Genomic DNA, 17,635 nt, shown 5'->3' with positions numbered 1-17,635 from the left:
GGTGAATTGAAACAAAACCACGATATAATAACATTAAACATACGTTCAGCCCTGTTGTAAATCGTAACCAAAATATTAATTGAAAAACATGTAACAGCAAACAATCAGGATAGCACTAATGTGATTGATTGCTGTTCGTTTATCCGCAGGCGCTAATGTATTGCTTTTACCAGCTGATTGATAAATGGCTTACACTGATGGATCAATTCGATCATCACGGTTTAAATGATTTTTGGCTTTCGTGACGTGCTGTCCTTATGATTTTAATTCTCACTCTCGCATACATATAAACTAAGTTCAGGATTACTGCTAGTGAAGTTTGGGGTAAATGACTGAAAATCGTGAATTCTATAACTAATGTTATTTCGTTCTTTGTTCACAGAACAGCGCACCGATGTGGGAGGAGTTTATATCAAAAGCTACGAAACTCCACTCAGCATTGAAGTAAGTAGTTGAACATCTTTTGATACAGTTATATATCCTGGTAGTTCGGTAGTCAGTCGTAAGCAGAGGCCGAGTGTGATATTAGTGTAATATTACCTTATTGAGAAGTAACTACTTCCAAATAAATTAGGAAACAAATTCACAACAGTACACAAATGCACCACCACGAATAAAAAGGGTAGCAAAAACTTAACCTCACATCGTCAAAACAATTGCAATGTAATACATTTTACTGACCTTTCAAGTGCAATCATACAATTCGTACTCGCGAAATATAACCCCCCTTCATTGCAATGTAACAGAAGTACACTGAACGACAATTGAGTGGCTATTGACTCGCAAATTGACAATGATACGACTGCATCTGATCCGAACATAAAAGAGTTATTGTTGTGTGCGTCTTGTCCAGTAAATATTTCGTTTGTAAAGGTCACGGCTGCGGTTTGGTATTTGAGGTTTTCATGTTTGTTTGATGTAGATTTTATTTAAGCAGTTGTAGGTATATGTGCAAATGTGAATGTCTCTGCAATTTGAAATAGTTTTTCATCCTGATCCCTTAGAAATACTGTCTTATGTCCAGGCTTACTATAGTATGCCGAGATAGTTTAAAAAAAAAAGAACACTGACACAGAAATGACAAACATATAGGTGGGAAAAGTAAATGAAGATATTAAAATATATGTGCCAATTAGGTAGTTTAGCAGGCAGAAGTTTGGTATTTATCGAAAAAAATGGCATTTTGATGATGAATAACTTGTTTCCATCCTTGATATAGATATGAGACAAGGACATAAGCTTATCGATCTGAACTTCGCTTTCCAATTTGGCAGGTCAGCCCTGGTTGCGATTGCAGCCTTCCTGGACGCATTCCAGAAGATTGCAGACGCTGCCACGAATGCTAGAGGTAAGTTATATTTGAGTTCTACTTACTTTATAAGTTAGGTGTAGTTTAATCTCACTCTACTACACAAGGTGTACTACAAATTGCAAAGCCGAAATATCGTAAGTTTTATTGCGATGGAATTTTGTAAGTTCTTAGGAAAACTTGTGATAGTATTTAAAATTGGTCCAAGAATCAAGCATGATTTGACAAGTAGTATAAATGAGTCATCTGTCATACCTAAGAGCCATTTGAAAAGCATAGGATAGCATAGGTGATTTGCAAACGAGCATACTGTGGTATACTGAGAGTATAACTTCAATGATGACTATGGGTCTAATATTGGCGTATACACGTGATTAGGATATAAAGAAAAACTACAGTATTGAGAAAAATCTCACACTTATTTATTAATAGTAGTAATCTCAATAGACGTTGTTTGACTTACGAACTATCTCATCTGAAGTTGAACAGTCTTGAGATCTTTGCATCGCGTGAGCTGTACTACGGAGCGAAGGAAAGAGATTGATAGTCAGAAATAAGATACAGAAAATAAAATAACTATTGAAATCAATGACAGTGACGCAAGATTTGAAAAACTATCAACCTTCAATCCTTACTTGTTCAACAAGAAGCATAATAATAGTTAAGTATACTTATTTGACTTAAATTATGTTAATCTTAAAAGTTAGAGTGACGCATTCTATGTTGGAAATCTTGAGCAGAATTTACGCTTAAATGCACAAGAAACGGGAAGACATAGTAAGATTGATACGAATAATATCGAAATAGTTGAAGTACCAAATCAAGAACGAAATGATGGCGCAAAATTTTCTTATGTATCAAAAAGGTCTATATTTCATGATAACTAAGCAACAAAAATGATCATTATAGTTTATTACGGCCAGATATAACAAATTGAGTCATGGACGAGTCTTATTATTAAATAAGCGCTGGTAGTGACCTAATTTTAAACAGTTTAGTTTTAAATATTATGCTCAAAATCTCACTTTTGCATTGACTACATACACTTAACACGACAACGAAATTATACTTCGAGAAAAAAAAATGCATTTCTATCAAAAATATCTGAGTTGGTTCAGGTCACTATACGTCAAAATAAAAGTAATTTAAGGAACAATAGTGGTCCTAATCCAGTCCAGATATTCGTATACTTTGCTGTAGACACCAGGAATGCCTTCCATGCCACAAGGAACGGGTCCAAAACTGACGACACCGATGACTTCATAGGTCCTTCCATCTTCGAACATGAGGGGACCGCCAGAGTCTCCCTTGCATGAGTCCTTGCCGGTAACACCTCCGGCACACAGCTGACCTTGCCATAGGGTCACACTGCGACCGGGCTGGCTGTAGGCAGGTTGGCATCTCTGGGGAAAGAAATAACAGTTTTAGACAACCTACAAATCAAAAACAGGTTTAGACATCATTGTAACAAAAAACCTCTAGGTATACGAAATTGAAGAATCACGAAGAAGTCAGGACTTGTGTTGTCCGGGCCTGCGGGATTGTTCGAAAGAGTTACCGCGGCCCTGTTATATAAAAGGCCTACGAAGTGACATAATGGGTTTTGTGTAAGAGTCTGACACTCCCTCACACTGCTAACCCACAGCCGGAGGAATCGTTTGGTGATTTCCCATAAAAAAAGGGACTGGTGTTGTACCTGGTCAAATAAACAAAGAATATGATTACTTACATCCTGGCTAACGAAAGGCAATTCAACGTGAAGTTTGACGTTGCTGAAAGATTGTCGTGTGCTGACGGCACCCCAACCGGCGGCGTACAAACTGAAGTTTTGAGGAGTATTCTCAGGCAGTGTCAGGTCCTTGTTGGGCAAGCAGATGGGACGGATGAAGTCTGAAATATTGAAGATGAAAATATTACTCCAAATATAGCGACACTTTTTAACTTTTCTGTAACAGGAATGAAACGAGATTCCTGATAGTACAAGTAGTTTTGTAGAATAGTCCTAAACCCATCTTAATGGCTGTGGTGTGTTTATGTTGATATTACGTGTAGCAAAATTATGGGGCACTTATAATCAGAATTAATTATATCAGTAGCCAGTAATCAAAAAGAACCGCATACAAACCTGTGAACGGAGCATTCTCCTTCAGTCTCAACAAAGCAATATCGTTCCTCTTCAAAGCGCTGACTGGGTTGTACTGCGGGTGAGGAATGACCTTCTCAATCTCGATCCTCGTCACTCCTTCAGTACAGTCTTCACCACCAGCCTCTACTGGAGCGCAGTCGGCGCCTTCGTGGGAAATGTCGTATTCTCCCAAACGTACTCTCCGGCTGGAAGGAGAATTGAAAGGTTATGTGTCGTTTGGTCTATAATTTGATGATTACTGATACTCATTCGGGGTCGATTATTATTCCTGCAATTGAAAATCCTATAGTATGGTTCTAAGTTACACTACTTCTCTCTTTAAAGTTGGATTATATCTTAGTGTCAACGATTTTGCCAAATTGTTTCTTGACTACAGATTAAACAGAAGTTGATGTATAAAGCTTTTGAAAGTTTGGGAGGCTTTTCACTGATGGGATTCAACATTGTAAAAGCACATCGTTTCATTTATCTTCAATTCATAGTTACAATTAGATCCCTTTTTTTCTTTCAAAACACCACATAATACTAAATAATCTACTTACGGTGTGCCAATATCAAGAACTGCTCCAGCCACACAATGCCCAGCGGTCAGGACATATTTGCCGCTGATGAGAGCTCCTCCACAAAGCAGTTTCGTGACTCCCAGCTTGACGTACTCAATCATTACCAGCCACGGGTACTGGTCTACTGTAGTCGCTGTTCCTCCTGGAATTTTAATTTTGTGGGAATAAGTTTATGTATGTAATTTGGGAAATACTGCTGGCGATTAACAGATGTTCACCTCCAGACATCATACATGAATTACAATTTGATTCTAGGAAAAAGCATTTGTAAGAACTTGAATTAAACAAACAAACCACTGAATCTTGTCATAAATGCAGATTTAACCCAAAAACACCAGACATGCATAAGCTTCTTCAGCTATACTAACCCACGATCTTGTTGCCGACTCTGCTGTCCAAACCACAGCAACCTGAGCTCGGGTCAGGGGGGAAGGCAGACATCTTGGAATCACAGTTGCCTTGAGGCAGCACGGATGGGTTGCGACTCGGAGCTGGACCGCAGCAGACGCTGTATTGCTCTGGGCCCTCGCATCTGTAAAATAAAGTTTGTTTTTCATCAGTACATATTTCATGAAATGTTCAATGCTTACAGTTTATGGTAGGTTACTCTTACTTTGATCACTAGAACTACCTGCAAAAGGCCTTGAATATTTTTTCCTTGCGTTATGATTGTCTTGCATAAACACTTCCAAAACGAAGGTAACCAAAATGCCTATTCCGCATAACGCAACAAATCTTTCCTCTTATGTGTCAAGTAAGATGATCTGATCTGTGTTAAGTAACAGACTAATAGATTCTATTACGCATTTGATTTTCGTTTTTTAGTTGATACATCTATAAGGTGAGTTACACGTCTTTTTTGCAATAACATCCTGCTTCAAGCGGTGCGTCTACTCTTGGTCATTCCGGTATTCTTTTTGTAGCTAGGATTGGATTATTCACAAAATTATGGTTAATAGTGAATGTTATAGCAAGATCAAGTTCAGTCTTATAAGATTAGTGTAAATATTATCTTCTTTGACCTTTCATAACCTTTTATTTTATCGAACTCGCTTCCCGAAGTCTCAAAAATAATACGATAAGTTTTTAGCGATAGTTTTTACTACCTATTTATAAAGAGAAATATTTTTACTGAGTGAATTCAAAATTTAAGATACCGAGTTGGAGCTTCTATCAGAAACAATAATGAGACGTTTTCCTCAATTACCATCACAACTCGTCCAAACAGGTTTTTGATAAAACGTTTTATTTGTAACTGGTTTAAAGAGTTGTGTACTTAATTATCAACTTGACTTAATTGTTCCAACACTTAGTCATCTGGGTAGAATGATAGGCTAATGACTAGACGATCCTCCTCTTTAATGTAAATGTATGCACCTTTATAAAACAGTCAATATCCTTGAAAGTGCATCGGTTTATATTACTTTGCTTTATTTGCATACGTCTCCAATACTTGGTTGATTAGATTTGAATACATTTTGAAGATCTTCGGGTTCCTGACTTGTATTTTTTTATTTATTTAATGAAAATTGATTCTTTTCGGATTTTGAATGTCCAAAAGAAAGGTCACCAATAACCTGAATTTCTCAAAAATCATCTCTAAAATTCGTAGGTATATCAATAACATTGAAACCTTGACATTCCTATAGCAGTCTGACAGGTTTCTTTATTATTGTTGCAATGTTTCCTCGTCTGCCAGTGTTATTAACTGTTATTACGTCATCAACTACTAGTATTGAGGATTCCCCTGTTTTACACTGTGGTGATTTGAATACTACATTTATTCTGTGATCGTATGATTCTGTATGTACAGCTAAATGATTAGCATCTAGTGTTTCTTCTAATTTAAAGTTTTGTAGTTCCTTTTCTGCTAATACAAATAGACGTGCAGAGTTGGTTTCACTAAGATTATTTAATTTATCTTGCTTAGTGCAATATTTAATTTCAAACATCAAAAGCTACGAACGACGTCAAAAATCAATAAGTGACCCCTACCGCTGTGGGTTAGCACTGTTAACAGCGGTGAGGGAGTGTCAGACTCTGACTGACTAAAAACCGTCGTGTTCCGTCGTAGGCCTTTTATGTACCAGGGCCGCGGTAGCTCTTTTGAACAATCCCGCAGCCAAATCTACGTAGCTGATTTAAATATGAAATGATGCATCCCCTCACCTTGATCGTTGCACGTAACTGATACTCTCGGCAGGCACGGGAGGTTTGAGCATATTAGCAAGATGAGGACAAGAGTACAAGCTGATGCATTGCCCAACCTTGCCTTCAGGCGTGAAGCAGTTACCTTGCTGCTGAGCTTTGGGACAGCACACCTGAAAATTTAAGTAGATGTGTTAGTTTATGTATAGGAATTAGTGCATAAAGATTAAGTGCTTCAATTGAAGGGGGACGTACTTAAATTAGGAGTGGTAGATGTCTTATCACAAAGCTATGAAGGACAAAAGAAAATATGTTCTAAATAAAGAATCGGTTTTCTTTAAATGGACAACTGTGATGCTATATTCTCGTTTAAGCACATTTGGTAATTCACATCCTAAAGAAAACAGTCAGAAAGTTTTCACGCATATTAAAATTTGAAGGGGATAAAGAAAATAAAAAGTGAAATGAATGTGGACCAGGAAACCGAATTGGAAATCAAAAAGGAAGGTATAAAAAGCTTGATCGATGACACTGAATTCATTGAGCCTCCGTCTCAAGGGGTGTCTGTCAGTGGATTGATCGCACTTCAGAGTAAAGCATTGCCACCATTTTTAAATCCTACCTTATTGAATCATGGTTCTAAATGTCAGGGCAAAGTTCGTTTGGATATTGATGACATTTAAAGCAGCATATAACAATGATTGTGTGTTGCTTTGTACGTTAAAATATAAATTGTTTTGACGTTTATTTTCGTGGCATTTGCATTCCTAGCATTGTATTTAACTTTATCTATATTATTTTACTAAGACAATTGTGTTCAGTATTGTGTGGTATAATGTCAAAAAAGTATGTATACGAACACATATACAAGTGTAGGTATAATTGGCAAAGGAAAATTGGATTTTGGATTTAATTCATAATTCGTAACGAAAAGCTGTCAAGTAAATCTCTTTTATCAGTAATACTTACTGCTGGTGTCTTTCCAACGTGTCCACATTGCGATCTCTTCAGCAGATCCACATCTTCGCTGGTCCTATCCTTCTTGTTGACCAGGGCCAGAAGAACTTGACAGTTGTAGACCGAAATGCACTCGCCACTGCCGCCGCTAGGCGTCTGGCAAGAATTTTCTGGAAGAAATAGAAAAGCATTGAATTAGATGATAATAGGAAACGCCTAGGCAGGTGATAACACAACCATACATGCTGAAACGCAGAGAGAAATATATTTTTTTAAACAATTAAACTATGAAGGATCATTGAGGGTAATCGTAGGCAAACCTTTGGCTGAAAAAGGAATGGGTTACAAAGCACCTTTTTTAAAAAAAGATTGGTAGATAGATTATTCTTTATTGTACACCAAGAAAATTAATAACACAAGTATCATAACCTACCACGATTTACATAAGTTAAAAAGATTTACGACAAGATATTACAAACTACTTACGGCAAAAAAAGTAAAGTAAGTAAAACTGAGTGAAAATTCTCGATTTGTGAAAACTTACCTGTAGTTGGTTCTTCGGTAATCGGCGGTTCTACGGTATTAATAATTATAATTAATATAAATAACATTTACTTCGAAAGTATTACGAATTTTACAATGTTTTTAAAATGAATTTTATGTAAGTTCGGCTCATGTTTTGTAATTGAAAATCTGCTGTTCTACAGTATTAATAATTTGATAATTTTTAATAATGTTCTTTATGCAAATGTACATTATGTTTTTTCACACAGCTACTTTGTTTGTATGTAATGAATTATATTCCGATTTCTCTATTTAGTAATTTCCTGTTGTCGAAAATGTTAACAAACGAGTAACGGTACCTGATCCGGCACTATAAGTATTTTTCGCAAATTCAATTTTCTTTTACGGGTACAAGAAATTGTTTATTTGACATTTATTTTTAAAGATAAAGGAGATTTGAAGATAGTTAAGTTATAAAAGTTATTTTATTCAAAGTAGGCTGAACATCACACAGGCCCTTTTGAAGGTCAATTTTGCAAGAGACAGCCCCATAACGCCTTATAACGAAGATCTTGATGGATTATTGAAATAAAAGTCTATGGAGGTACTTTTAAGCGCGTAATGTAGAAAATACAGCTTTTTAAAGAAAAACACAGATATAAAAATCATTGTTTTTCAAACAACTTACCAGTGGAAGTTTGTTCAATAGTACCTGTTTGTACAAGGGTGTTGGTACCGAGGTTTTCTGTGCTTCCACTTGCTGGCGCTTCTAAAGTTTTCATATTTTAAAAATATTATTCATAAACATCGGTAGTGTGGTATTTTTAGTAGAATATATGAATTTATGGTATTATAATTCCCTTAACCGAACTGATTCTTTAAAAACTGTATAGATTATAATTCTTGGATCTTCTAAACTTTTAGGGCCAAGTTCACTGACAACAAATTTTCGGCCATATGAAATGCCATATATCGGCCGATATACAGCCAGTGGTTTATCGGGAAAACTTCATTATCAAATGAAATACATTTAACTTACCAGTAGTTCCGAATTCAGTATCTAGAGAATTGAAAATATGAGTCAGGAATTTGTATTAAATGTAAGTTTGCTTGTATTTGTTGTATTTTAAAGACGAAAGCTTATGCATAGATGTTCAAACTATTAAAAGTTTCATCAAAATCGATGATTGAGGACAAGACAAGAGGAGTTGCCAAAGACAAGAACAAGACGGGAGTAACAGAGAAACTAACATCAATAGGTGCTAATTCAATTTACTAACTCACCCCTTGTATGAGGTTCAGGTAGCTTGGTAGCATTTGCTTCAAGGTCTGACAAATAAAACGTAATCTATACAAATATTTTGAAACATTTTTTGTTTGTTTATACCCTAGGTTCTACTGAACAGATTTGAGTCGTACACTGCTGGGAAGCTACACTCTTCCCGAGTAACATATGCTATGCTATGCTAGTTTAAGTATCCCGTTACGGGCCGAACCGCGGTAAGACCGGTAGTGTATATTATAAATACCATTTTATAAGTGGGCTAAGGGAATTCCACAGAAGTAATTATTCACTGGTATAGTATATACTCTTTATATGTTGATGATTAGTTTCTTTAAACAAACAAAACAATAGTTGTATGATAATATAATTTACGACTACTTTTTCCTCATATTTTTATTTTCGAAACTGCCGTTATCATGTTTATTTTCCTGAATTTTTGCTTCAGTGAAGTTGATATCTAAGTGGGTACCTATACTAATATTATATAGATGTTTTTTTTTTCGTTCATTTAAAAGCTTCGAAACTACTGAAAAATTCTTTCACTCTTGGGAAGCCACACTGTCGCCGAGTGATAGGCATATTTTGGTCCAAGTAGGCAGTAGTTTCAAATCGTAGTGTTATATTACTTATTCCTGGTAATATTCACCTAAAGATTAAAAACGTGTTAAGTAAAATAACTTACAGTCTTGGCGATTTATTACTGGTTGTTTAATCGGGTTTTCAACTTGATTTGCAATAACAGGATTGGGTACCCCATCTAATAATAAATAGTTGGTTTATTTTTGTGAATAAATTCTATGTAAATAATTATCAAGAATCAAGTATTAAAAAATATATGAAAACGCAATAAAACTTACTTTGGGGTACGTTTGTAGTATAAACTACAGGCGGCATTATTGATTGAACTGTTGAAATGTTGAAATAATAGTTTTCATTAGTTTGTAAAAAAAAAATGGCAAAACATTGTGTAATTATATATTTTTTTCTTAATAACTTATTAAAGAGTTTGTTTGAATGCACTAATATCAGGTCTACTGGATTAATATGAAAAAAAAAAAAAACTTTTTCATCGAATTGCCTGTCAAAAATAGTGGTTAATATTTATCCTTATTCCGAATATAAAATGTAAAAAAAATATATAAAAAAATATATTTTATTACTCATTTATCGAGGAAGGGTAGGTTTTTACCCGGTTCCCGGAGAGCTAACGAATTGTGGGTGAAACCGCTAGCAAAAACGAGTTCTTTCAAGTAATATTAAAAACTTACGGATTTGCCCAGGTGTATAAACCTTCCAATATTGATCTGTCGATATATAAGCAATATAAGTATTAAAAAAAAAAAGAATTTGGAATAAAACTAAGCAAAAACAGTATTTTCTATATCTTATTGCAAATGAAACTTACATTGTTTTCCGGGTTCTGTGAAAGTAGTTTTCAAGTAAATATTTTTATTTTAACAACACACTTGTAACTACCAAAATCCAATCATGACAAAGAAACTCACCGTTGTATGGCACGAAATTAGGCATATTATAGCTGGAAAACTGTTTCATCGAATTGCCTGTCAAAAATGATGGCTAATATTTATCGTTTTTCCGAATATAAAATGTGGAAAAAAAAACGCAAGAATGTTCTTAAAGACCAAAAAGTTCAAAGCTGAGAATATCAGTCAAACCATAAACGCTTTTAGAGTATTCGTAATTCCTAATAGGTCACTCGAATAATTATTGAAAGATATAAAAACAACTCCAGATTTTGGAATCCAAAGCTGGAAGGGAAGAAGAAAAACCATACGTACAAAAATGAGTGTAGTTTTGATATGCATGAAATAAATAAGTAACAATAGTTTATCCTACTCCAAACAGAATCTATTAAGAACTTACCCATGGGCTTAATGATTACAATATGTGGATAATATTCCATGAATTTATCTGTCAAAAAATATTGCTTTGTTTATACATCACTTCATCATCTGTGAGTATTAAAACTAGTCTCATTCATTTTCTTTTGTCATCTAGAGGTACTATCTATAACTCACCCTGGATTGCAAACTCAGTCACTACTTCTGCTTCTAAAAGGGTCAATAAATAAGTAAAGATTTGAATATTTGGTGTTTCGTATATTGACCACTTCTCTGTCCACGATATTGACAAAAGTTAAACAATCCGTCTGTATCACATCTGATTCATGGGACAGGGAAGTTATTAAAATTGTTTAAAACAAATAACTAAAGATTTCGTATTCCTTATTGATCATGCTCTACTGGATTAATCAAAATGTCTTCTAAAGTCTTATTTAACTTACCCTCCGGAGTATTAGTTCCTGTGCAAATGAAATAGGAAGATTAACTATCCGTTCTCTTACTAGTGGAATCAATAAAGTTCAGTCCGAATAAAGATTTCTTTAGTCATCATTGTTTACTGTTACAGCTTTTTTATCGTCCCACTGCTGGGCACAGGCCTCCTCTCACACGGAGTAGGATTGTGCATTAATCATCGTCTAATGGGATTTTATTGTTTTTTAACATAAGTTTTGGCTTGCTGACAAAAACAAGAAAAGATTTCATAGTTGTCAATAAGAGTTTACCTCGTGTACTGGTTGCAGCTGTGGTTTGTTGTTCTGTCGAAACAGAGTAAGTGAATTGACAAAATAAACTTTAATATGATGAAAATTAATAACTAACTAGTGATGACATACCATTCGATAATGTATTACTTTCTGGGACTGTCAAAGAAAGAAATCATGAGCCTATGTCGATTTTGCACGTTGGGGTAATTTTTTAAAAGAATACACTTACCACTGTACGCTATACGCTGGTATAGGTATAATGATTTAATAAAAGGCTCACTGTAGAGAAATCAGTACCTTAGTAAGGTCCAGAAGTTCACAAGACTTTGGGATCTCCAGATAAGTGATAGTGACGAAATTGGTTTTATAAAATATGATGGTGTTACGGAATACATAAAAACAACACTACATAATATTTTAGACTTAAAATGACTCGAACTAAACATACAACAAACTATGACTCATAAATAGAAGAGGTTGTATACTTGGACAATCAACTTACATTACACTTATGGTTAGTTATTGAGACCACTAATGTAATCCCTGACTTTTTTTGGTATTCTTTGGAAAACTATTTCTTTATGTCTTCGTGTGTTGGTCTGTCTAACATGTCTGGCTTGTTACTGGTTTTATTTTATTTAGTTTCATCAGTATTGCTGTGTTTATCAACATCTTACTTTACCTACCATTTTTTGGTTTCAATGTTATCTTATGTATTTTGTTTTATATATTAGGTACATCTTGTAATAGTATTACGATGACTTTTCCTGTTAAATTTGAAGATAATTTAATGGGAAATATATTCGTAAACAATAAATCATAGTTTTATTTGACCTACACTGTTTAATCAGCAACAAGTTTTGAAAATTCGGTTGCTATCTTGTTACATGTTTTTTCTGATAATCCGAGTCAAATAGCTTTAAGACTACTCACCGTTAGGAAAATTAAAATATCATCAAAATCTACCTATACTATCGTTTCCTTTTTCTTAATCTTTTATAAGTTTAACTATTAGAAACTTAGCTTGTCAGTCACCCTGTCTAATGCTGTCGTCTTATAAATACAAATTATCTATATCCAGAACAGGATTAAGACTAGTTTCTAGAAATCCTGTTTGAAAGGGCAACAGGTTCCCATGTGCTTCAGATGCTTGTAGTTCTTCGTTGATCAATTAAATTGCATCAAGTATTGCTTAGTTTGTTGTAATGATCATTTGAAAATAATTTTTGAGGTTTCTAAAATTCATATATGTATTTGATTATTTTTTTGTTCGCTGTGTTTAACAAGTTATTTATTTTTGTTTATAATACTTATTAAAATATTGTGTGCATGATTGAATTAGGCAATTACGCGAGCAGAAAATTGAATCCTTTGTTGGGTTACCCAGCTATTTTTGAAACAATGCCTTCAATCCGATATACATATTGTTACTAATATTTCTTCTCATTATTTTTTAATGCATGGATGGTAACAAATCAAATTACATTTTCATATTTTAGGACCGGTTTCTGATTGTCACATATGTGTGACTTGTTTTACCTAGTACTATCATAATAAGAACACTGTTAATTTCTCAAATAAACAATATTACATTGCGTTTATTTGAGATAACATTAATTATTTAAACAAAAGTCTAGATTTTAAATTAAACGACGTAAATGATAAACAGCATGTGGGATTTTAAAGATTTTCCTCATAATAGTTTAAAGAGTTCAAGTACACCATTTTCCTTATCCTACTAATATTATAAACGCGAAAGTTTGTATGTATGGATGTTTGTTACTCTTTCACGCAAAAACTACTGAATGGATGTTAATGAAACTTTACAATAATATAGCTTATACATCAGAATAACACATAGGCTACAATTTGTAAACATATTGTTCGAAATACTAAACCTGCGCAGACGGAGTCGCGGGCACCAGCTAGTTAGTTATTAAATGACGAAATATCGGATAAAATGAATGTTGCAATATCAAAAATATGATAACACTATTAATAATTACTGTTTAGCTTCTGAACTTGAAAGTTAAGAATATAATCATTGAGATGCATAACCAGAAGAGAATCCACTGCATAATGAAAACAATACAAAAGGGAGAAATGAAACCATAACACTAATAAATCTGAAATAACTAATTCACCTGATTGCGTATCAAGTGCAAAGACTAATGCAAATTATATAAGTATAGATAATACTTATCTAATGAAGTCATAGGTCATACTTATACACAATGTATAGGAAATACAACAGACGTATAATTTCTTTGATAAGAATGATGCGATAACTCTTTTACAAATATCTAGCTTGAGAAAATCTGGAACGTTTTAACTAAGTATTACGGATTAGAAAATAGGAAAGCTTAGCAGAATGGTACCAGAAGTCTACCCAACTACCTGTCGGTAGAAGAAATCAAGATGGACTTCATTCACCATATAATATCTTTCCAAGATACGTATGAACGTGGACGGATATAGTGGAAGAAGAAGAACAAAGAAACGATGGATGGAGTGTGTGCAAGTAGATATGGTAAGAAAGAATATTACTTGTGAGATGACGGCACATAGAACAGTATGGAAGGAGAAAACATGCTGCGCCGACCCCAAATAAAATTGGGATAAGGGCAGGAGGATGATGATGAAATATCTCCAACGGGTCTGCTGGAAGTGATTTCATTACAAATAAGCAGTACCTTTGTACTATTTTATGTTACTTCTACTTCTTTCGTGTGTGTTTACCGTGTACATAAATAATTTGTTTATGAGGATGCAGCTTTACGTTAGTGTTTTAGTTAGTTTATCAATTTCGAAATATCTTCTGCAATTTGTGAAAACCCACTAGCATGTTCATTACTTACTTTATCTTTATCATTTGTGGTTATCAAATGTTCTTCATTAGAGTCAGAAGTTAGTTAGTTTGCGTGCCTTAGATGCATTTCAACTGCATACTTATTAAACTTAGGCTTATTTACCGTTTTAGTTCTATGTTAAAGATTATCTCAAAAGTTGTACTTAAAAATTAAATTTCGCCTTTTAAGTCCTGATTTTAATATCTTATTGTTGTGGAAAATTAAGGAGCAATAAAATACTCGACTTAGGTAATTGATTTGATACGGTCAAGTTTGTTTGTTTGTCTTATATGTCGGTAAGGTCATAAGATTCGTTGACCTGATACAAAACCTTTTTGGTATTTAGAAGCTTGTCCGGCTAATCAATTTATGGGAAGTCATGGAAAACTTAAGTACTTTGGTCCATTACTTATTTTTTCGTTTTCCTCGGTATAATAAGTATTATTCTTTTATTGATAAGTCTTTTTGCCTGGTTTTAATTTTTGTTACGTAGGGCTACACTTTGATGTACTTAACAAGTATTTTGCTTTTTGAACATTTTCTTGTATAATTTATAGTTTTCCCTTAATGTCTTTAACCTTTTATTCTTCTTCAATTACTATCAACTTTACATTGAATATATACCTACCTACCTACCTGTGAAGGTAATATAAACCTTCGTCATCATATGTACCTACTTCCTCTCATTAAATGTATCGGTTACTCATCAGTTAAGGACATTCCTTGAAGGTACCGCAAAGAGGTAAATACCCTTTGGACATGAACTATGCAATTACTGAACCGGTTTCATGTATATTTTAACTTACATATATGTTTTTATATAAGTATGCAGTTGTTATTACCTGATATTAATATATTGTTGATGTTTATTGCAATCATCCTTATCTTTTGAGACGTAAAATAAACAATTTATGTCTGAATTGATTTATTTGGCGATTAAAACACTGTCAAGCATTCTTATCGGTTTTTATTACTGTCACGTGTCTAGCACATATTTTGTTGAATTTAAGTTTCATGTCATGAGTTTAATGTCTATAGTTGAAGGTAGATCGTAAAATCAATGTACATCATTTTTATCTCAACCGTACCAAAAGTTGTAGGTATAACTAAAATCTCCTTGGTTCATTCGACCTTTACTTATGCCTTAAACATTTCTGCTTGCAATCCTTCGTATTATATTCTCTCGCCATCTCTAAGGAGGCTGTCCTAAACTACAGTTTTTCCATCCTATGTCCAAAATTGGACATGTCTACGTTCATGTTATGAAGAATGAAAAGTTTGTTTGAAAAATTGAGATCCTACAAAATCCTACAAAGACACAAATTGTAGGATTTTGTAGGATCTCAATTTTTATGTGAGTATCATAGGCTATATTATTTGATCCGCATACATGAAGCAGTTTCTTCGTAACCCGGGTGCAACCGCCTTAAAATAAAAATAATGAGGCTAAATAACAAGCAAAAATAAACCCTCATAATCGGTAACAATAGCCATTTACTTGGCTCATGTCGCGTCCATGTTCAATTAAATTGTGAATACCTACTTTGTCGTGTCGGATAAAATCGATTTGTTAATATAAATCTGCTCATGATTACATTAAGCAAAGCCGTGTTTTTGAGCTCGTTAGTGAAAACTAGAAGGCTTGTTAAATTTTTCGGATTTGTAGTTGGAGTCGATTTGTTGCTAATGTGTTATTGGTTAAGGTTCGAAATCATTTTAGATTTGTTATGGTTCATCAAAACATTATGCTGGTCATATTCAGTCATTCCACAAAAAAAATTAAACATCAGTTTAGTACTTGTCTAAAAAAATGTTCGATTATGACGCTGAAATAAGGTCCATTTTGAAGCCACACTTTTTTAGACAAGTGTTCGACACATGTTTAAGTTTTTGAAGTAACACCAATAATGTATGTTACGATAATTAAGATATTTTTTCAGATATGGAGACTTTAGCACCACGTTTAGTTGAAAATTAATAGTCATTGTTTTTGTACTGTTTGATAAAATACTATTTTGGTTTTCAATGTATTGTCTTATCGTCTTTGGTTGTTTTAATCGTTTATTAAGCTCTTAATTTCAGAAGTAATTACTGCGATGTTGATTTCTTTATTACAAAGTTAATGAAATTAACAAACCTGTTAAAATGCTATTATGATAATTAAAACGATAAGTTACTTGTTCTTATCTTATTGAAAGCTTTTCTATTGCTATTCACATTAGAAACTAATTAGGTAAAAATAACGTTATTCCTATGATATTTCAATAACAATAAGCACAAAAAAACATTGTTTAACAATACCGCTGTTTGAATAAAAACTGTTTATTTATGTCCATATTACGTTTGGGTAAAACCCCGCCATTCAAAATAGGATAAAGTCAAATCTTGAAGGCCTTTGTCCGTCGAAACTTTAAATAAAACATAATAAAGCAAATATTATGATGTTCGAAGAACTTATATGTACACTAATTCGCACACGATGCTACACAGAATACGCGAAAAAAAGTTTTTTCAACCAACTTCCTTAATGAAAAAAAAAAACATGTGGGTAATACCAAAATACTTACGTCCATTTACAAAGCAGGCGCTCGCAGCGAAAACGGCAAGGATGAACAAATTCATTTTTGTATGTTGTTTTTTTTTTTGTATAGAAAAAATATCACCGCATATTTTATTGAACACTAACACAGAAACCCGTCCGCGCTGGTCGGTGGTCAGACAAACTGTGCTCTCTGAGACGATCCTATGCTCAATATGTTGAGGCGACGGACCATCTCACATGGATACCGAGTGACGTCAGACCCTCAGGCGATTACAACCTCTATATTTTTGGACAGACAGTTCATAATAGCTTGAACATAGTTGGTAATGATGACGAATATTTGCGCAGAACTGGTCTCCAAGTAAGTATAGTGATTTCACGTCGGAATGCCCCATTATATTAGTGTTCCTCTACGGTCTGATAGATTTGTGTAGACTGATTTTGATGATAGTTTATACATTATTAATTGGGAGTCCATATTTGGTGACTTATGCCCATTTTCACCAACAATCTCTTAATCTAAGTGCCACTTAGAATAAGGGCTCTCCCAATTTTGACATAAATAACTATGGATAAGGGATACCTAAACTTTGGTGAAAACGAAATTCTTATTAAGTGTTCCGTAAACGCTCTTAGGGGATCCCTTAATTTAGGTATTTGTTGGTGAAAATGGGCATTAATGTTCGATGATACTTATATCATTTTGACTGACGTAAAAGTAATTATTTTGGTGCTTATTGAATACTGGAAGTAGGGAGAATTA

General features: G+C 33.9%; 2 protein-coding genes across 6 annotated transcripts in view; one reads left to right on the top strand and one right to left on the bottom strand.

Moving 5' to 3' along the window:
* Positions 1–17,635, top strand: part of LOC124642218 — a 148,101-nt gene that overhangs the window by 76,998 nt on the left and 53,468 nt on the right. For all 5 annotated transcript variants that reach the window (XM_047180533.1, XM_047180532.1, XM_047180531.1 and 2 more), the window contains exons 2-3: positions 383–444; positions 1,275–1,348. In XM_047180533.1, coding sequence (XP_047036489.1) covers positions 383–444; positions 1,275–1,348 — 136 coding nt within the window. The remainder of the gene's footprint in view (positions 1–382; positions 445–1,274; positions 1,349–17,635) is intronic.
* LOC124642219 (phenoloxidase-activating enzyme-like) lies at positions 1,710–17,055 on the bottom strand. The gene is made up of 8 exons (XM_047180534.1): positions 16,898–17,055; positions 7,136–7,293; positions 6,188–6,339; positions 4,387–4,550; positions 3,998–4,160; positions 3,435–3,640; positions 3,039–3,199; positions 1,710–2,712 (listed from the first exon to the last, which is right to left on the bottom strand). The coding sequence occupies exons 1-8, from the start codon at positions 16,950–16,952 to the stop codon at positions 2,455–2,457; spliced, it is 1,317 nt and encodes a 438-aa protein (XP_047036490.1). The 5' UTR covers positions 16,953–17,055; the 3' UTR covers positions 1,710–2,454.

The sequence above is a fragment of the Helicoverpa zea genome, chromosome 24, assembly GCF_022581195.2.
Source record: "Helicoverpa zea isolate HzStark_Cry1AcR chromosome 24, ilHelZeax1.1, whole genome shotgun sequence".
In the NCBI taxonomy this organism is placed as follows: Eukaryota; Metazoa; Arthropoda; class Insecta; order Lepidoptera; family Noctuidae; genus Helicoverpa; species Helicoverpa zea.
The sequence above is the reverse complement of the archived record's forward strand: the minus strand, read 5'-3'. Positions and strand labels throughout refer to the sequence as shown.